Source organism: Oenanthe melanoleuca, chromosome 2 (genome assembly GCF_029582105.1).
Source record: "Oenanthe melanoleuca isolate GR-GAL-2019-014 chromosome 2, OMel1.0, whole genome shotgun sequence".
Classification (NCBI taxonomy): domain Eukaryota; kingdom Metazoa; phylum Chordata; class Aves; order Passeriformes; family Muscicapidae; genus Oenanthe; species Oenanthe melanoleuca.
This window is the reverse complement of record NC_079335.1, coordinates 92,129,489-92,151,146: the sequence shown is the minus strand read 5'-3', so window position 1 is coordinate 92,151,146 and position 21,658 is coordinate 92,129,489. Positions and strand designations below refer to the sequence as shown.

The following is a 21,658-nucleotide window of genomic DNA, read 5'->3' as shown; positions in this document are numbered from 1 at the left end:
GGTGACACTGCCTCTGAAGCTGTCCAGCTGTATTTACCATGTGTTTCTCCTGGTTACAGCTAGTTATTGCAGCATAGATTTCTGGAAATCTTTTTTTCATGTTGCACATGATGTGTCTTTGATGTTTTTTAGGTTGCTTATGCCTTATGTTATCAATCCTACTAATAAATGTTCTACCAAACATTACTGTTCTGATTGAAAGGAATCCCCACATAGGAATTTATGCAGAAATGACAGATGTGTTATTTTATGCCTAAAACAGAGCATAGTGAGTGGTTGATTTGGCAATTAACTGTAGATATGTAGTGAAACCTAAGTTCCAGATTCTTGAAAACTGATTGCAAACAGCTAATTTTGACACTGTCAAAAAGATGCTCAACCTCTGAAAAACTATTTCTACACTCCTGTGTGAGCTGTACTTGCAGTTTTTCATGACCTTCACAGCTGCTTTGAACCAGTGTGAATTGGAAAGCTGAGGCTCTGAATAGATGTCCAGAGGATTTTGAGTGTCTCTGGAAAGACCTATGGATCTTGTGCCTGCAGTGCCTGCAACTGAGGGTCTGAAACATTCAGATGGTCACACTGACACTGGCAGAAGCTGCTGTACACCTTTGCCCCTCTGTTCCCTCCACCTGCTGAGCAATGCTGCTACCTTACTTCTGTCAAACATTAAGCTTTTAAGTTATATTTTAATTTCCACAGTGACTGTGTTAATTTTGCTTTGTGAAGATTTTGCTCCTCCTTTATAAATTTGCCATTAGTGCATGTTCTTAATTTACCCATTGGAATGTCATTAAAGACAGATGCTGGTGGGACTTTCTATGCCACCTGTGTTTGTAAAGCTGACCAAGTGTATTTTAAAGGCAATTTTCTTCATGACAAATTCCAGTTGGCTGTTGTTTTCCATTGATTGCAATTATTTTTTATTACTTTTCTCCAACACTTTTTTTCCAAGTGTTTTCTTAGCATTTAAATTTAAGATCTCACACCTAGCTTTTCACTTCCCTTTTTTAAAGCTGAACATCCCATGTGGCTTTTCTAAATAGGCATTTCCACTAGACTTACGAGCATTTTTTAAAATTAAGTTGTTGATTCTTCTGCTTTCTGCTTTTTTATTTCTGCATAAAGAATATAACTAATGTATGTAATAAAGTACTGCTGTATTTTTTAAATATTCGTAACAAAAATGAGTCATTCATTTGAGTTAAATAATTCTACCTCCTGTCCTAAGAAAAAGATTGTAACAAGTTTGTCACAGCTGCTGGGCTTCCTTTATTTCTGTCTTTAAAGTTACATGAGAAATAGATACAGGAATGCATTCTTTTATTTTATTTCTGGTGTTTGGAAAACATTAGAAAATCTGTGTTTATTAATAAATTAAGAGGATTAAACAACTTATAGCAGGAATTTCCTTCTTATCATATTTCTGTATAACTTTATGGTTAGAAATGAGGATAATGCAAACAGTGAAATAAATGGATTAAGAACAGGGAGATAGGAAACTTCTCTTGGAGATAGTTCTAGCTATGAAACCACATTGCTGGGGAGATAAATGAGAGAGGAAATGTTGTGGATTAACCCCAGTAGGCTGCTATTACCACACAGTGTTTGCTCATTCTCCCATCAGTGGGAGGGGAGAATCAGAGGGCAACAGTGAGAAAACCCATGGGTTGGGATAAAGACAGTTTATAATTTAAGAATGGAAGTAAAAACAAGAAAGAAAGGAGGAAAAAACCCAAACCCAAGAAAAACTAGTGATGCAAAAGAAAATAATTGCTCACCATCAACCAACTGATGCCCAGCTGGTCCCAAACAGGGGCAGCTCCTGCCATCCTCAACTCCCAGCTTTTATGGCTGAGCGTGGGGCCATGTGGTATGGAATATCTGCTGGGCTCAGTGTCTTGGCAGTGTCCCCACCTGACCTCCTGTGCACTGCCAGCCTACTTGTGAGTCCCTATGGAAAACAGAAAAGGCCTGGATGCTGATGACATCCCTGAGTTATCGACACTGTTTTAATCAGAAGTCCAAAACACAGCCCCATGCCAGCTCAGCTGAAGCAATTTAACTCCATCCAGACCAAAAATACCACAGGAAGTTTGGAGAAAGAACACAGAACAATTTCTGCATTGGCAAAGTTGGTAGAGAAATGTGCTATTGAAACAAAAAAACAGATGTATCTGTTAGAGATGGTGTTCTCAGTTTTAAGGAGATTTTTTTGCTGATGTTTTTTGTTGTATTGTATTTCAGATTAGATAGATTATCAAAATCTAATATTTCTATTGAACATATAAAGCAATTTGCATAAAGCAGTTTTAACCTCAGTGTGTGAAGGTACGTTATTAATTTCAGCATTTGTGAAAACAGACTTGTGTTTTTTGCTTAAAGTTGGTTTGGAATTCCAGTAAAAATGTAATCTGTACATAGGCTTCTAGAATGAGAACAGGATTATCAAATTTGAAAACTAGAGAAAAGGGAATATGGTGGCATATTTCTCTTTCTACTGTGATTAAAGTCTGTCATCTTATTTCCCAAGGAGTTCTGAAGAAGTCGGACGGGTGGGTTGGTTTAGGCTGCTGTGAGCTGGCTATCGCTGTGGAGTGTCGGCAGGCGTGCAAGCAGGTAAGGCTTTCACCCTGCTGGCTGAGCCCAGACTCATTCTGCTGCTCTCTGGGTTATGCTAAACTTAATTTTGCTTTTTTTGTCACAGTCTTTACACTAAAGTTGTTACTTTAAAATAACATTGAGTGAAAGGTGACGTGGCTTTAAAAATGTCTTCAAAATCTAGGAGAATATTTGTGTTTATCTTCATCCTTATAATTCATTTGTGGAGCACAGGTACACTTAATATTCACATTTGTGAATGTTGCCTGTGTAGTCTTAATCTTGACCAAGCAGCCTGCTGCAAACTGCTGTCATAACAAAAAAAAAAATTCTACTTTCACCCAAAAGCACAGAGTTTAAAAACTATGTGACAAGAGATGAGCAGTGAGTACAGAGTAGTGTGGGAGTGAGATGAGGAGTGAGTAAACAAACTGGGTACTTTTGATCTTCAGAAAATAAGATGTGTGTTTATTCTCAAATGCATTTTTTAGCCATGTTTTCAAATATGTCCTAATGCTTAAGTGCATTCCAGACCTGATAAAGACATTTCTGTTTATTGCAGTGTTATTAAATTCTATTAATTTAATCTTATGACTGTTACATCATTTATCATTATTCTCTAAATCAGATGTTATATTTTTTGATTGGAGACTCTTGTTTCAGAATCTTAGCTATATTTTGAACTTTAGCAGACTCTGGTTAAAACATTTACTATTTTTTTTTCCATTTATACTAAAATCTAAATACCTGCCAAATATTAGGGATAATGGGAAATATTTGGATTTTAATTTTGATCCTTGAAGCTTGAGGGGATTTTGAAGTCACTTTGAAGGCAGTGATATAATAGGTCCGAGGTCAGGCTCTATCCAAGTGTTTTAAATTAGTGGAGTGGGAAGTAACATGTTAGTAGTTATTACAGTTTTGAATATCTTTCATATGAAAAAGGAGCATGAGATTTTGTATAGAGCAAAGGGATCTGCAGTTTGAAGGGAGAATTTCTGCAACTCACTTTCACAATAGGAACCATAGAACTGAACACACAAGAGGGAGGAGAGTGGAAAGCGACACACAAGGGATAAATTAGCAGGGAAAATGGGGAGACCTTTATGCTCAAGCTCTTCCATTTCTTAAATGCTTCCTGTATTTTGCAATCTGGCAAACCTTTCACAAAACCAAAGGTGCTTTGTGTGCCTCCACTATCAACTAACTTGGTGCAGAAATATGAGGGTTTGGGCTTTCATTAAATGTCATATTAACAGTCATGGCATCTGCTTTTTTATCTTAAAGCTTTACATGGATTCTTTAGGTTCTTAAGGAAAAATTTGAATAAATCATTAATCCATTGTTATTGCAGTTAATTTAAAAGTAGAACTGTCTTTATTTTGCAATATGATTTTATTATTTTCTACTACAAATGGAGTAATGTATCTTGTCTTTCAGGCATCTGCAAAAAGTGATGTTTTAAAGGTCTGCAGGAAGGAATATGAGGTATGTTTTTATGTGTCTCTGAAAAAAAAATGTCAACTTTTATATCAATTGTTTTATAAGTTCTGTATAAATATCCTGTAGAAGAGGGAAAGTTGAGTCTTTTTATAGCTGTATTTCTGAATGTGCTTGTATTCCTGTGAATGTAATTATCTCTCTACAGTTTTTTATAAAAGTATAATCATTTTCTGTAAAAATGTTTTGGATTTTTTAGATTTGCATATACCTTAATTTAAATGAAAAAGTTGCAACTTATAAATTAAATTTCCAAAAAGTTTATTTCATAGGAATTTTGCTCAAAGTCAGCATTTCATTGTGATCATTCAATCTGTCAGAAACCTTTCAGCTTGGACAGTGAGAGTCAGTTTAAAAGTGACCTAAAGAAATAAACTCAGAAAAAAACAGCCTTAAGTATCCCATCTGAATATAAATAATTTCAAATGCATAATTTTTTGTAGCATTAGTGAAACTGTTGATGCTTGCAGTTATTTTTACTGTTTTGCTAATAGAATTAATCATCAGGATATCTTCAGAAATCTGGCCTTACCTATGTTCATTTTAACACGGTGTGTAGAACTGCCATTCTGCAAGGACTGCTTTTCTTTTGATCTTTGTCTTAATTAGAAGCCAGATTCTTCCCACCCCCTTTCATCTCATTTCCTTCTGCCCTAAATGAGGTAGTCCTGCATCAGTTCTGCTCATAATCAACAGTTCAGGATATCAGACAATTTTCCATTCTTTTGATTTGGGCAGAAGTGGAGCAGCTTTCCTGGTTTGTTCTTTTTTTCCAGGAAGCACTGAATTACTTTTTTTAAATTTATTTTCCCTTTCATCCTTTTATCTAAACAATCTACAGAGTATTTTCCTAGACTCTTCACTATGGAAGTTAGCATGAGTTGAAATTGCCATAGCTTGTTCTCTTAAAAATGGATTTTCATTTTAAGTAGTTCTGTCTCCTTTCATGCTGTAAAATGCTATACTGTCAACATCTGCAGACTTCTCCTCTATTATGCTGGTCTGTTTCCTTCTTTTTTTTCTGGGTTTCTGCATTGCTGTAGGTGGTTGGCCAGTATGGGTTGAAGGAGAGCGGGAGAGGAAAGGTAAGAGAATAAAGAATGGCTTCAAAATGGTCACAGTCATCTTATTTACTGCTCCAGTTTCTGTCTGGAATTTTGAAAACTGGGCCTCTCACTCTTAATCAAGAGTGGTCTTGCTGCTATTGTACAGAAAACTTTAATGCTTGCTATCTGTGCAAGGCTAAAATAGAAGGAAAGGGGGAAAAATCATAATAGAAGGAACCAGTTTTCCAATTAGGGAAGAAGGAAAGAACTTTTTTTAATGAGGACTAGGTAGTAGATACAAACAATGTGTCAGGGACAGAAATTAGGTATCTGAGGTGCTAGGTGTTCAGTTATGATAGAATTCTGCATGACAATGATTTTTCATGTGTATCCAAGCTTACAGGTGCTCATGGAAAATAATACTTGAAATGCTCTTAGGAGGCTTATTGGCTGTATAAAATTCAGGGAAGTTATGTGTAAGATTAAAGATTCCAAATAAAAATTTTGGAGGGAGCCTGCAGTTTCCCATACCCTATCATTATTTCTCATTTAAAAAAACAAACAAACAAAACAAAACAAAACAAAACAAAACAAAAAAAAAAAAAAAAAAAAAAAAAAAAAAAAAAAAAAAAAAAAAAAACAACAACAACACCCCAAACATTGTTCTTGCTGCTTTGGTGTATGAGTCCTGCTCCTGTGAGTAGCTTCTGTGTCCTGTACTGTACTTTGCATTCATGGAGTTGGCTGGGGAAGCACTGAACTGGGGAAGGAATGGCTACTTCAAACTGGAAGAGGTGACATGAGATCACAAATAGCATGTGCATCACATAAATAAAATGTCATACATACTGTGTTTGGTTTTGCATTTAAAATTTGTACTTTGATAAAAGTCAGGATCCAGTTAGAAAATTAGTTTGCAGTATAGATCATAGTGCTTGGTAATCAGCTCTCAAGTCTGTTGCTGAGGTATTTAATAATTAAGTACACGACATAAAAGTAAAACTAGATGAATTAAGGATGTAAAATATAATTCCCTTTTTTGTAAACACTCTCACACCTTGCCAGCCTATTTAAATTACTTAGCTCACTCACATAAGGATTTCCCAGAGAATTTCCCCAAGCTGCTTAGAATAGTCTAAACTGTGCATAGTGCACTTCTGTAATCTTTTGAGATTAGGGAAACAACTTTGTGAGTTACCCTTCAGCCTCCCACTAAGTTAGAGAGGGTGAAGAAGGAGGTAAATCTTCAGAGGTAAGGCATAGGGCTCAGTGCTGTGAAAAAAGCCAAACTCCATGCAGAAGGTGTCACCAAGTTTGAAGTCACTGACTAGAGTCTTGGGTTGTGCAGTAGCAGAATAACTTCAGCAATGTTGTGCCAACTTTTCACAAGATTAATCAAAGATACTTTTTCTGCTGATCATATTTTTCTGCATTACTTTTACTGTAAATATTTATGTTTATTTTAATTTAGAGATTTTACACATTTTAGAAAAGTATTCTGTTGGAATAAGATACTCACTTTTTATCAGTGCTTTGAAGATGGCATGTCTTGTTAAACAATTTTTATTTTCAAGTAGCACTGCATACAGAAATTAATAAATTTAACACTACTTACCCAGTATTTTTGAGTGTTACTAAAAGATATTTTATTTGCCTTCTTTTGAAGGTTTTGTTCTAATAGTCCTTTTTTCCATCTTCTGCTTCTCAGATACTCATTTTGTCGTCTTCATTTTTCCTCTAGTTCTGTGCACCTTAGTTCTTTTATCTTTCACTACTTCTTCCAGCTTTCTGCTATCCTGTTCATCTTCCTCTAAAAAAAAGGTAGGTAATAGTCAAAGGAAGAAGAAAAATGAAGTGGAGATGGTATGGATTGTATGTAGGATTTTCTGATGTTCGTATTTTTAAAACTTTTGTGTAAATTGGGGGTTCATTTTTTAAAAGACCACATGGAATACATGCTTGGAGGAGCTACTTAAAATACTTCATTAATCTTAAAATAAGCTGTAAAGGCTTTATTGCTGTGTTTAAGATCCCTTTTCTTTCTTCTGTGCATGGAAAGGGTAGCACTAAATTTGCATTAGGTTGCAGCTCTTGAGTCTGTGCACTGCATATTGTGAGTTCACCTCTCTAAATATTAAGAACTGCAGTTTTTTCTTCATGTGTTCCAAATAAGACATTAAAACTTCTCTAGGTAATTGACACTGTGAGAGCTTTACTGTAGCTGAGCACTATATTAACATCTCCCAAGCAATTGAAATGCAGCTGAAAATGTCACCACTTATTTAGCCTCTGCTCTTAAAACTACTTTGCTGCTCAGTAATGAATACTTTTGATATCCCTGGACTGTTTAAAAGCAGTTTTGCTATCACAGATTTGAGCACTCTTTAGCCTAATCTCACTTTGGTGCTTCACAGTTTTTAAACACAGAAACTTAAAATGCAGTGCTTGCAGCTTTAAGTGCTTTAATGGGGATTCAGAAAAGTATTCACTCTGTTATGGTATTGGTTGGTTTTTATTCTTCTAAGGTTGTATGATCCTGCTTTTTGCTGAGATTTTAGTGAATGCTGGCTACTAATTACCCCTGCTGAAAAATGCAGTCATCAGTTTTTAGCTCTTATCTAATTGTTTGTGTGGATTACTCCGAGACAATAGATAATAACTCAAGGAACTGTTTAGGACATTGTTTAGCTAAAGGTTCCTAAACAGTTTTAATGAACTCCTAAGGCACAGGACTGTGTGTGGCCTCTGGAAGTACTGCTTAATGAAATCAGGATGGAATCTGACCATACACTACACATTGTAGATCATGTTATTGTCATCTGCTGGTGCTTTTTGTCTCTATTCTCTGCTGTTCAAAGAAGGTTGATAGAGCACTCAATGATCTTGCCAAAATTTGAGTTCCAGTAATTTTGCACTACCTCACTGTGCAAGTGTTCTCAATTCTTTACTGGTTTACATAATAGAGGAAAATCTTGACCTTACTTGTTTATTACTGCAAGTTTTTAAAGTTTTTAACAGATGTTCAGCATCATTTGACACTTCAGCTGATTCCACTAAACCTTAGTATGCTTCTGACTTTTATCTTCTCTCAGTAAATTCAAAGATTAAATGAAGTCAAGGAGAGATCAAGAGGGTTTTCTTTTCTGTGCTTAACTGCAGAGTTAAGCATTTTACTATTGTATTTGTTAAGTGTAGGTAATAATTATAAATTAAGATGACCTTAATTTGATAGGATGTAGATTCAATATTTGTCATGGTTAGCTTGCCCAGGGCAATAGTACTGAACTTATTTTTCCTCTGAAGTTAGTAGAATATTGATGATAATTTTTAGGGAGAAAAATAATTTTTGTGGGTTTTTTTGCAAAATACTCTTAATTTCTGGTGTGAAACAATGGCTTCACTGTCGCTTTTCATTCAAGACACAAGAGGCAGCCATTTAGAAAGAATGTGCTTACAATATGAAAGCATGGCTCACAATGCAGAGGGCTTCTTCCTTCAGCAAAATGTTCTGCTCTGTTTGTGTTGGGGTGTGTGCATTTTTGGGTTTGAGCCGTTACCTGCAGCTGATGAGCTCCAAAAAGAGCGAAACCAGTTAGGTCCTGCAGTACTGGCTAAAATCTTCCTTCAGGGGGGTTCTGGTGAGGAGGACTGAAAAATATTTTCTGCTGCATAAACCTCAGTAGTCTTTTTCAAATTCCATAACACCAAAAAGAAATCTTTGAGAGTCTTTGCTTTAAGGTGTGCGTGGTTGCGTTGCCGGTGTCTGCTTGCCACTTTCCACTCCTTCTGCTTGTAGTCTCACTGCCTTTGATCACCAGCCTTGGAAACACCTGGCTTTAAAAAAAGGGAAGTCTGAAAGATGGGACTTGTGCACAAGTAAAACAAATCATTGTGTTTGTGGTTTAGAAATTTTTCTTTGTTCACCTTGTTTAGTATTCAGCACAAGTTAAAAATGGAGCATCAGGCTGTGTGTGTACACAATATTGCCTTTGTACCATCATTTTCCCAAATCTTGGTAACTTAATTATAAAGAGAATATGCTTTTCTCCTTTTTTGGTTTTTATTTTGTTTGGTTTTGTTTTTCCTTACCTATATCTATCTTTTACCTTTTGCTTTATTTTCTGTGTCTTTCTTCGCTGCCAGTTCACTCAAAGATTCAGAAGAAACCTTGAGTGGGCAAAAAAGCTGGTGACTTCTATGAGTGCTAATTTAGTAGAGATGGACATGAACCTTGTGTTCTGAAAAGAAGTTGCAGTTAGTAATTCAAATCAGACTGACTGTTTCATGCTGTTAAATAGCTTTATTTAGGAACAGGTAATTAGACACTAATTTTTAATCTTTTTTTTAAGATTATCTCATATCTCTGTAGCTATACCACTCACATGAGTGAGGGACATACACATACACATAAAATTAAGTTACCCAAAACACAGAGTCAGCACCCTTTAGAATACTAGCATTGTGTTTTGTGGTGGCTACAGATGCAGTTTTGTGGAATATGGTGAGTTGATGTAACAACTCAGTGCAACTGAAGTTCTTCCTGTGCCTTTCTGCAGCTGCCATTTTTCCACACATATTCCTTCCCCCTCCTTGCCTTACTCTCCCTCTGGCATCTGACAGGTCCTTCTAAAAGATGGTATCTAAAAAAGGCTTGTTCTGTTCTGTTCTAATGTAGTATTATACATGTTGATATCGCTGGCTTAAATCCTAGGGGATGAGAAAAATGAGTTTTCATCAGGGTTAGTGAGAAAGATCAGGCCATGGCAAGGTGATGGTGTAAGGGCATACACAAGGCTATACAGCTGGGAGCAGGGACAGGGAAGCCAGACTATCTCCTCTTAACAGAAATGTGAGGATTATTACAGTGATTACAGTCTGTGGAACCGCAGTTTCAAAATACAGAAAGAAGATGTATTATTAGGCAAGGATTTCCTGCCTGTATAAAATTGGAGTGTGAAATTGCTCTGAAAAGATAATTTTGTCTCAGCTTGACCCCTTATTTAGAAGAGGAATATTAGTAGATACCATAATCTTCTCAACGTTATCCTTTCTTTTGTTTTCTCTGAGCAGGGCAAGTGACACTATTATCCATTAACTACTTTAGAATGACTTGTTTTGTATCATTCAGCTTCTAAATAACATGACAATTTTAATCTGAGTTTATTGCAGCATTAGAGTATGATTCTAAGTATTGATTGTGCTAACAGTGTGGTCAAGTACTTGGTATAACCATGGCAGGTAGACTTTAGACTTTCCAGCAGCCTCTGCTATCCCAGTGTATTAATTAATAAAGTTACAGTGTTCATTCTACCTGGCTGGTTTGTGTGCCACCTTCCAGTGCTCCATGCAGGGTGGCTCTGGGGAAGTCAAATTTCAGCAGCTTCTGAGGACAGTCAGTTTAGGGGCAGAGTGTTGTTGTGTGTGGCAGGTCCCAAAGAAACCAGGTGGCCACATTTAAAAAGGGCCTTTCTGGTAACCTTTGCCTGGCATCCAAAGTGAAGGATATATGGTGCTACAAAAATGTCATGAGCCTTTAGGCAACAGTATAAATCTGTCCTTTACAGATGTAGGATGGTGGCCCCACCTCTGTGTTCTTTCTCCATTAATTGTCTTGTCCCTCATCTGTGTCACATAGATGGATGGGTAACAGGATTTGGTTTGTGTGTAGGAAAGAAGAAAATCTAAAGTTAATCAGATGAAAATGTGCTGCTAGGATGAAGAATGTTGCTGCAAATTCATCTTAATCAGAGAGAAATAATGCAGTATCCATGCTTTTGGGAGAAAAGATCTGAAATACTGTAGAGGATATTTTTGGCCTGAAAATGGAATGGTGGAATTGCTACTTTATGAGATTTGGGGCTTTGTTTTATGTAAGGCAGATCTTTCAATTTTTGTGTGAGGCATACCAATAGATCTTGTGTCTTTATTTGTGATCACTAGAATTATAAATAGTTGCTGTTTGTGGAAAAATAACTTACACTTTCAAGTTAGATTTGTGTTTGTTCTCTTAGGGTCTTTTGTTGCCACGTCTGCCATGACTTACCCAAGGTTTAAATTAATTTCTGAGTGTTAACAGAAGGAATTTGGTGCTGCTCATTACAGTATTGGGACTGTCCTGTTTAAAATCTTGTGTTCAGAAGAAAGCAAGTAGCAAATATGAATGAAAAACAAATTCCTGCACACGGAACAATATCTAAGACAAAAGGAAAAATAAAATCATCAAGTTAATTCCTAACATTGCATTTTCATCTGTTTGCAGCAGTACAGATCTGCACAAAAATAGCCCCAAGATTATTTGGGACACCCACTTCTCTGCAATGCAGTGAATAACTAGTAACTAAGATAGATGAAGAATCTGGTGAACTACTGGGCTTGAACTAGGTCTGCATTTTGAACTCTCTTCCTTGTCTTAGAGGTAGTAGCACATCTGGTGCTCTCCTGTATAGAAGCAAGACTTTAATCCCACATGATTTCAAGTCAGTCTGATGGTGTTTCTGTTTTCTTCTCTAGATACTCTCTTCTGTGTGAAATACAAATTTGCTTAATTATAGGGACAGGGGAAATGTCAAGATCAAAATTTTTATGAAGATGGGGATTGTATTTTGTCACTGTATTGATGTATTTGATGTGTTTTATAATCTGGTGTTCTGACAGAGGTTAGATATTGTAGAGGTTAGATATGGAGGAAGTTCCAATTTCTCTTTTCTCACAATCATATAATATTAGTCTTTGATAACTGGCAACTACGTTTTGGAATTTCAGCCTCATGACTTCATCTTTCCATAGAATTCCAGACAGCTTATATGCAGTATCTAATTTTTTTAATGGGAAATGTGCTTATTCAGTGTGGGGAAGACTGTGGGTTTTTTGCAAGAGTTCAGTAGTCATGAGGAAGAGGATTCTGCCCCTCTGCTCTGCTCTGATGAGACCCACCTGGAGTGCTACATCCAGGTGTGGAATCTTCAGCACAGGAAAGATGCAGACCTGTTGGAATGAGTCCAGAGGAGAGCCACAAAGACTGATGGAGCATGTCTGAGGAGACAGGCTGAGAGAGAGCTGGAGTGGTTCAGTCTGGAGAAGGAAAGGATCCCAGGAGACCTTATAGCACTTTCTGGTGCCCAAAGAGGGCCTACAAGAAAGCTGGGAATAAACATTTTGACAGGGCTTGCTATGATAGGGCAAGGGTTACTGCTTGTAAACTTAGAGAGGGTAGTTTCAAACTAGATACAAGGAAGAAATTTTTTTATGAAGAGGGTGGTGAGGCACTGGCACAGGCTGCCCAGAGAAGCTGTGGATGGCCCATCCCTGGAAGTGTTCAAGGCCAGGTTGGATGAGGCTCTGAGCTCCCTGGGATAGTGAAGGTGTCCCTGTCCCTCTGTGACTAGATGGGCTTTAAGGTCCCTTCCAAACCAAACCATCCCATGACTAGTCTGCAGATTAGAGACCTGTGGAGCAAAGCAGCAGGGTGTGTGTGTTTCTCTCCTGATATTTAAGATGTTCATCCCCCAGCTGTGCCTTTCAGCTGCATTTCGAGGGAGTTGGTTGCATGATTTAGCTTTTGTGGTACATTGTCATGGAGTTATCTTGTTGAGATTTACTACATGCATGTATCCATCTGTGCAGAATTCTTTTTTCTACATAGAATCTTTAAAATTATTGTTCTTAAAAAAAAAAATCCCAACATCTTGGGACACCCTATTATAGCAGTTTACTCTAAGTTAGTTCAGGAAAGTCTTCCAATTTACTTGTTTGCTTGAATATTTATCTATTTTATTATGAGTGATCCTTGATCTCTTAGTTTCCCGGTTTCACTGTTTGTATAGTGTTTTTGTTTTAATCTAATCTAATTGAAGCAAATAATGCCAAAGGTTTATTAGCTCATTATAACAAATGACTGGATACTTAAATATTTATTTCAAGTTTTCTGGCTTGTAACACTGCTTTTGTTTTGATTTCAGAATGCTCTCTTTAGTTGTATTAACAGAAATGAAAGTAAGTATATAATGAATAGTTTATTTTGTTTTGCTTTTATATAATTCCTTTTTTCTCTAAACTATAAGAAATTCTGTGGGTGAACCTAAACACAAACATGTGGAGTTCAGACCTACATAAGTGAAAGACATGAATAAATTGTCAAGTAATAAAGAGATTTGGCTATTTGTATAATTAATATTGGTTTTTATTTGTGTATCTGTATTTGTCTTTTCTGTCTTCTGCTTGTTCATTTGATATGTGTTAAGTAGCAAAATTAAATGTGTAGCTGAAATTTTGAAGAAGCCTGCAAGTGTTTTGTTGCCTCATATCTGTTTATATAAAATGAAAACAGTGTTTCAGAATTAATTCTAGTAGAAGTTGTTCTTAAAAACTACTATATGTATTTAATAACATAGCAAAAACATCTGAATCACCAATACCATCTGTCTGGGTTTTTTGAATGATACTACTCTTACATTTATTTGTTTATTAGTCATATTTCTCTGATAATTCAAATATTGGACATGTCTGGTTATCTAAAACAAGAACAAAACAGCTGACAATGAGATTCAGCTGGCTTGCTCATGTCTTGAACTTGAGTTCAAGGCAGCTTTAGCACTGACTTTTTTCTCCTGCCAGACAAACAAATGTCGTTTGGCTAGTTACAGATATTTCCAGTCATTCTGTAGACAGAGATATTCCAATAGAGCATAGAATTTCTTTTGTTGTTGTTGTTGTTTCCTTGAGCATCCTTGTGTGTTACACAGACATGCTCATCTCGTTTCTCTGCGTAGGAGCCCGTAGATTTTCTGTTGTTTGTTTGTTTGTTTGCCTCCCCAGTGGGGTCAGTGTGTTGCAGTTACGCAGGTCACCACACCAACTGCCGCGAGTATTGCCAAGCAATTTTTCGGACAGACTCCTCTCCTGGCCCATCACAAATCAAAGCAGTTGAGAATTACTGTGCATCTATCAGCCCTCAGCTTATACACTGCGTGAATAACTACACACAGTCCTATCCAATGAGAAACCCTACAGACAGTAAGTACAAGGAAATCCTTTCTCACTCAAAGTTATAGAAGATCCTGAAAAATGCACTTCATGTACGTTTTATATGAAACATATTATTGTAGAAGTCTGTCTTATCAATTGTATTGCTATCATGTGAATTTATATGGGAATAACTTTTGGGCTTAGGTGCAATCATTAGATGAATTTATATGATGTTAACTTTTGGGTTTAGGTGAATTATTAACCTTTATTTGCTTTTCATTTTTACATACTGGCTCTTTGGTTTTTTTTTCCAAAGTTGATTCTGTATCTATTTAGGAGAAGCAATGTTATTTGAGATTCTCTGGAGGAGAGGAGGGCACCTTACAGCACTTTTATTTTTCAGGGCTTTTATGTTGTGCATCTTTAATGTTGTTTTGTGCTTGACTGTTAACTATTTTGTTAACAGGTTTGTATTGCTGTGATAGAGCAGAAGACTATGCGTGTCAGGCTGCTTGTAAAAGAATTCTAATGTCAATGAAAACAGAGCTTGAAATTGTTGATGGACTTATAGAAGGCTGTAAAACCATGCCTCTCCCTCAGGACCCACTTTGGCAATGTTTTCTGGAGAGCTCACGATCTGTTCACCCAGGAGTCACTGTGCACCCCCCACCTTCAACAGGCCTCGATGGGGCTAAGCTCCATTGCTGTTCTAAAGCAAATTCTTCCACATGTAGGTCAGTATCTCTAACCTCATTTCCAGTTGTGAAAGTACTTAGGAATTTGTCTTGATTCCAGCCTTTTTCTGAGTCTTGCTGTGTACATCAAATAGGAAGTTCTGGAATTGTTAGAAAAAATACATGTTCAGGTAACCAGGTAGTAATCTGTTAGGTAATCTATCCTGTCCACTTTGTATCTCAAAATATACTTTATAAGAGGAATCAACCTTTTCTCACATTTAGCACTGGGTTATTATAGCAGACACTGTAAGTTAATGAAAGTTGTACCAGACTTGTGGTCATAATAGCCAATATTGCAACTTCTGATTAAGAGATCTTAACAAGATGCTAAAGAGAGACAAAAGGACAATCACCTCCACAAAATCTCAAGTGCTTGGTTGCTTCATGTTAAAACCTTGGTAGAATTCCTTTCTTGATGCTCTTCTGGTTTTTGTCAGTGAAAAATAACTTAGGTTATTTAGTAATTAAATAAGGGAACTAACTATTCTGACATTTAGGAAAACAAGGGTTTTCAGCAAAGTGCTGCATGCTTGCAAATTATTGAGGCATTTTTAGTCTTGGGTGGTTTTCTGTGATGATTGCATTTTAAATGCATAAATGTGTCTGAATAAGTGACAAACATTTTTGAGCTGTTACTTCCTTTTATATCAAAGTTTCCAGTAACAACATGTCATGAATGCAGCAGGATCTTTAATGAGTTTAGTAGTAGAGCCCTGGAGTTACATTATTTCTTAGAACATCCTAGTGTAAGATAGTTAATAAAGTGTCTTTTAGTTCCTTGCTTTGAGGAAGAGTTCTAAAATGGAACCTTCTATCAAATTTTCAGTAGGCAGGAGATCTAAAAGTACAGTGAAGTTCCATACCTTGGGTTGGGAGCAGTTGTAGTTTGTAGGACATTGCTGTGAACAAAGTGAGCTGGGTGTTGCTGACACCAGGAAACATCTCAAACAAAAGCAGCAAACAGTATCCTCTGCTTCAAACATCAGGGCGAAAGAAGGAATGTATTTTGCTTGACAGTCATTTCTGTGGGAGGAGAAAGTGTGATTTGAAGCTGAAGGATGGGATTAGAAGTTGTTCATTGTGATGTCAACTTAGATTTATTAACAGTAAAATTAGCTGGGATAGTTTTCATCTCAAAATTGCAAGTTCAGGTTTTCAGCTGTTACATTTTTATTGGATATTGCAGTTTTACATCCTGAAGTATTTCAGTCTTACTAGCTTAAAGATGTGCTGGCATTCTTGAGCAAAATGGGTTATTTGCTTTGAGCACTACGTTTGGGTACCCTTGCAGGCTTTGTGGGCTCTAACACAATCCTCTGCAAACAGAGGCTGTTGTGAGCAGCAAAGAAGTGATGGGCTACATCTGAATGGCTGTTGTTCTTCCAATCTTATTTTCTTCATCTCTATTTCTTTTTTGTTTTCAGAGAGCTCTGCACTAAACTTTATAGCACGAGCTGGGGCAATTCACAGAGCTGGCAAGAATTTGATCGCTTTTGTGAGTATAATGCAGTTGAAGTTTCCATGTTGACCTGTTTAGCAGATGTACGAGAACCTTGTCAGCTGGGCTGTAGAAATCTTACTTACTGCACTAATTTTAATAACAGGTAGGAGAGAGACACTGAATATTTTATAAAGGAATTCCTATGCTTTGATTTCAAAAATAAAATGAAATGTTTTTAAGACTTACTTTGAGATTGTATGTAGCTTTCTTTCTGCAAATATGGTTTTAGTTAGTTTGAAAATAAGTAGTTTTTCTTTAGAATGAACTTTTGGAAATGTATTTAGCAACAGATGTAATAAAACTTACAAGAATAAAAGTCAACCCGTGAACTCATAAAATGTCACAGTGTATTACCTCTGCGTATTCCTCTGTCTTACTACATAGACAAGTAAGTCATGGTTACTGGAATGTTGTATATTATAAATAAGGTAAAAGTGCTTGTTAAATTTACATGTTACATTTTCAAAATTCCTTTTTTGCAGAGATGTTTCTGTGAGTTTGTACTCTGTAGGACAAAATTATTTAAAATGGTATCTGAAAGTAATTGTGAGGTTAGAGTTTAAAAATCCCTAAATTTTCTTAGCTATTAGAGATCACTGGCTTTTTTGGTTTTGTTTGGTTTTTTAAATAATGTGTAGTGGCATGAGTGTTATATGAGTAGGAGAATCCCAAACCTGGCTAAATATAAATAATAAATCAGTTTGCATTAGTGATTCATCAAGAAACAATTTACATAGTTATTTGGGCTATCTAAGATATTTTCTCTTAAGCCAACTTGAGGTGAGAAATATTAAAGTGATATTTGATCTAAGAGAGAGGTGAGAAGGGAGTTTCAGCCTTGTGTCTTAAAGACCTTTTCTTCCTTAAAGACAGATTTCAAATTGATTCTGATCTTGCTTAACTGTGGGAGGGATTAATTGCTTGTATACCACAAAAAGCAAGCCATGTGAAGGATGTAAAGTTCTTATGGTGATAAAAATAATGTGTGGTGCTTTCTTTTTCTTTAATACATGCTATATTTTACCTTTTCCTTTTAAGACCAACAGAACTTTTTAGAAGCTGCAATACTCAGTCAGACCAGGGAGCCATGAATGACATGAAGCTGTGGGAAAAAGGGAGTATTAAGATGCCATTCATAAATATTCCTGTGCTTGATATTAAAAAATGCCAACCAGAAATGTGGAAGGCAATTGCCTGCTCCCTGCAGATTAAACCTTGTCACAGCAAATCTAGAGGAAGTATTATCTGCAAGTAAGTACTGTGGGGAAAACAAAATCCATTTTAGAGGTTTTACTAAGGATTTTCATGAAAACTAAAAAGCTGTAGGACTATGTTTGCTATGCTAGGAAGACATGGCAAGGCAAACATGGAAGGAATATGAAATTGCATGGTTGCCATTGCTCAAATCTCCATCACTGTAAATGAAGATATTTGCCTGTTAATGAGATGGATGTATATGCTTGCATTGTAAAGTGAAAGAACTAAGAGATTTATTGAGGGATCTTTTTGGCTCTCCATGGTGTCTTAAACCTTTCCTCTTGTTTTGGTTTTGGTTTACTGATGACTTTCAGCTGACAGAAAGGTCTGAAAAATAATAAGTTGTTGTTTTGTTTTGTTTTGTTTTTTTTTTTAATAAGTTTTGAAAGTAGGTGAATGAGTAGAAAAAAGAGCAATTAATAGTGCAGGTAGAGAGGTAGAGTTCCTTACTAGACATTAGTAAATGAAGGAAATGCTTGGTCTTGGAAGATGCTTGCATATGATGCCTTAGGAAATGAAGATCACTAAGATCAAAGAGGAATAGTACAAGCAGTACTTTCTGTCTTTGTGTCACAAATTTGTTCCTCCCTCCTATGTAAAATGTAGCATATATATAAAATGTAGCATGTGTATATATATATATATGTATATATAAACACTCTGCTGTGAGCCACAGTGGGAAAGTTGTGGATTTAAGGAAGGGAATAACATAGGATGAAATCTTTTTCCTGTAAGCCCTTTTTTCTTCAAGTAGTCTTCATGAAGTTCTGTCTCTTTATTTATCTGTAGATCAGATTGTGTGGAAATACTGAAGAAGTGTGGAGATCATAATAAATTCCCTGAAGGCCACTCAGCTGAGAGTATTTGTGAGCTCTTATCTCCAACAGATGACTTGGAGAACTGTATTCCCTTGGATACTTACCTGAGTAAGTACTAACATACCCATGCAGAAAAATTAGAAAAACAGGATACTGTGATACTTCTTGTCATTACTTTTAATAATCTTCATTATTTATTTTAAAGGAAATTCTTTTGAATTTGAGACATTTTATTTAGTGTTTGTTAGAGAAAATTGGAATTTTCAAGTTGCCATAGTTCATTGCTTCTATTCCTTCTTGTATTGGGCATATGTGACAAAAAAATTATGGGGCAGACAAGATAAAGGAAATACATTTTGCATGTGAAGAATCATCTGGGTCATTATTTCCAGGACTGAGGACTAAACTATTGAAATAATTTAACTACATGGTCATATCAAGCTTCTACATCTACAATTAAAGTTAAAAAAGATCACAGAATTGTCAAAAATATTATTTTACTTGACTTAAGAAGTGCCATGCATTGCTGAAGAAAAATAAACCTCATGTAAATCAGTGTAGATGATGTATATTCTGTTTTCAGGCCCAAGTTCTTTAGGCAACATTGTAGAAGATGTCACACATCCATGTAATCCAAACCCATGTGCAGCTAATCAGCTCTGTGAAGTAAATAGAAAAGGATGTCAAGCTGGAGAGCTGTGTCTTCCATATTTGTGTGTGCCAGGTAAGGTTTTTCAGGCTTCTCTTCACTGAATTTTGCTGGTAAATGTGTCATTAAAACATTGTTGAAGGTTTTAAGGTGAATTGCTGTGCCATGGTTTAACCCAGCTGGCACCTGAGCACCCCACAGCTGCTCACTCACTATTGCCTCCAGCCTGGGGAGGAACAGTTTAGTCCCTGAAATAAAGTTAACAATTTAAAAGAGGAAAGCTGGATTTTGCTTCACTCATATATCTGCTCTACTTGTGTTCTTGTAAAAGTGAGGATAAACTTCAGCTCATTCTTTGTCTGACCCTAGGGACATTGTTTGGGTTATGCTTCTATGACCCTTGCAAATATTTTTGTTTTCCTGGAAAGCTGAGCCTTATTACTCTAAGATTGTATTGTCTTCACATGCTGCAAAAGTAATTTAAAGTCATCTGAAAACAAGCACACCCAGAGCTTTTGAAGAGACATTTTGCTTGCACTGAAGGTTGGAAAGTGACTTTTATGTTTTAATTAAGTCTTTTTATTGGCTGAAAGTTTCAGGGGCTTTGTTGCAGTTCACCCCTAGTAGGGTTATTTCAATCTAGTAATTATTTTATTATTTTTCCTTGAAATTTTTAAAACCCTTTCCTTTCCTTTCCTTTCCTTTCCTTTCCTTTCCTTTCCTTTCCTTTCCTTTCCTTTCCTTTCCTTTCCTTTCCTTTCCTTTCCTTTCCTTTCCTTTCCTTTCCTTTCCTTTCCTTTCCTTTCCTTTCCTTTCCTTTCCTTTCCTTTCCTTTCCTTTCCTTTCCTTTCCTTTCCTTTCCTTTCCTTTCCTTTCCTTTCCTTTCCTTTCCTTTCCTTCCCTTCCCTTCCCTTCCCTTCCCTTCCCTTCCCTTCCCTTCCCTTCCCTTCCCTTCCCTTCCCTTCCCTTCCCTTCCCTTCCCTTTCTTTCCCTTTCCCTTTCCATGCTTTTCTTTTCTTTTCCATGCTTTTCTTTTCCATTCTTTATTTTTAAATCCACTTTTCCTGCTTTTTCTCCCTTTCTCCCCTATTCACATCTACTTGTAAGAATCCTTCAGTGCTCACTTAAGAGATCCAAGTAGAGAAGAGAGGGGAAATGACTGAGCTTTGCTTGTGAGACCCTTTAACTGAAATTCTTCATTGGAGAGAGTGAAGTATGTGTAGTATTTGTCATCTGACATGCTTCATACACTACAGAGCTGGGAAACTAAAATACTTGAGAATTATTGTAATTTCAGGTCTATTTCTCAGAAGTAACATCTTCACAGGTACTTCAGAACTTTGTCTCAAGTACCTGTCTTCTATATTTGCTATTTGTTGCCTCTGTGAAATGGGTGAATTTAAGGCCAAGAGTAAGGCTGCTCAAGAACACCTTATGTTTTTACCACAAGTCAGTGTAGTAATTCATTTCAGTAGTGGTACTTGCCCATGTGTTTGCTGCTTTTGAGCTAAAATTTTCCTTGTATGCAGGCTGCAAACTGGGAGAAGCCTCTGATTTTATTGTCCGACAAGGTACACTTATCCAAGTTCCATCCTCAGCTGGAGATGTTGGGTGTTACAAGATTTGTACCTGTGGACACAGTGGGTTGCTGGAGAACTGTATGGAAATGCATTGTGTTGACCTCCAGAAATCATGTATTGTTGGAGGACAAAGGAAAAGTAAGTACAGTGTACAGCCCTCACTTGTCCTGGTAACCATAACAGTATGTGTAGCTGTAGGTATTCAGTAAGTGCTGTCCATTTAAAAACAAACAAACTACCACAACTCCAAAACCAGACAGCTCTTTTGCCTTAGTGACTCATGAAGTTTTTGTGGTGATTAAGGCTCTAGGTATTATGTAATAAAATATAAAAATTACTAGGTTCCAAATTTGTTAGATGATGCGTTGAAAGCAAAGAATTAAAAGTTTATGGTCACCATGTAAATATTTTGCAGTAACTGTATTTAATTGGTTTATATGCCAGTTGTAAAAAGCCAGGGTTTAGACATAAAATCTGAACTGTGTTTTGTAAAATCATTCTCTGTGAAGAAAACAACTCTGAATGTTTTGGATGATGCTTGGGTTTTTTATGTTGAGAGTTGCCTCCAGCCAGTGAAATGATCACTGATGAGGACAGGTTGCTGTGAGCACTGCTTTGACAGTGAAAGATAATGGCTCTGCACAGTTCTCAGGTGGATCCTAACTGAAGTACTCTGAAGAATCACCTGAGATCCTGTGTTTAGCATTACCTTCTAAGCTTTTCTTCTTTCCTGCTGGCAAATTCTATGGTCCTTTGAGTAGTACTGTGGTGTAAGGAGAGCTTTTTGTGCTACAGAGGCTTTCTCTCCCATCATCTTGTTCTGCCCTCATTTGTCTCTGAGCACCTCTTCTGAATTGCTCCAGTGCTGAGGGGTTTCCTCATGCCTGTGTAATACTTCCTTAAAAAATCTAATTCTCAATCTCAACCCTTTGAAAAGAGATTAGAGGGACTTGCCTTACTTTGTAAGGAACAATTACTCTTATGTTTTCCTCTAGAGCTGTGTAT

At 36.6% G+C, this 21,658-nt stretch overlaps 1 protein-coding gene across 1 annotated transcript in view; it reads left to right on the top strand.

Annotated features, from left to right (window-relative positions):
• The window catches only part of RECK (reversion inducing cysteine rich protein with kazal motifs), a 43,592-nt gene that overhangs the window by 11,698 nt on the left and 10,236 nt on the right, over positions 1-21,658 (top strand). Inside the window, exons 5-14 of the mRNA XM_056484488.1 lie at positions 2,534-2,619; positions 4,042-4,089; positions 13,106-13,139; positions 13,962-14,159; positions 14,578-14,845; positions 16,273-16,452; positions 17,388-17,600; positions 18,396-18,532; positions 19,008-19,148; positions 20,603-20,791. Coding sequence (XP_056340463.1) covers positions 2,534-2,619; positions 4,042-4,089; positions 13,106-13,139; positions 13,962-14,159; positions 14,578-14,845; positions 16,273-16,452; positions 17,388-17,600; positions 18,396-18,532; positions 19,008-19,148; positions 20,603-20,791 — 1,494 coding nt within the window. The remainder of the gene's footprint in view (positions 1-2,533; positions 2,620-4,041; positions 4,090-13,105; positions 13,140-13,961; positions 14,160-14,577; positions 14,846-16,272; positions 16,453-17,387; positions 17,601-18,395; positions 18,533-19,007; positions 19,149-20,602; positions 20,792-21,658) is intronic.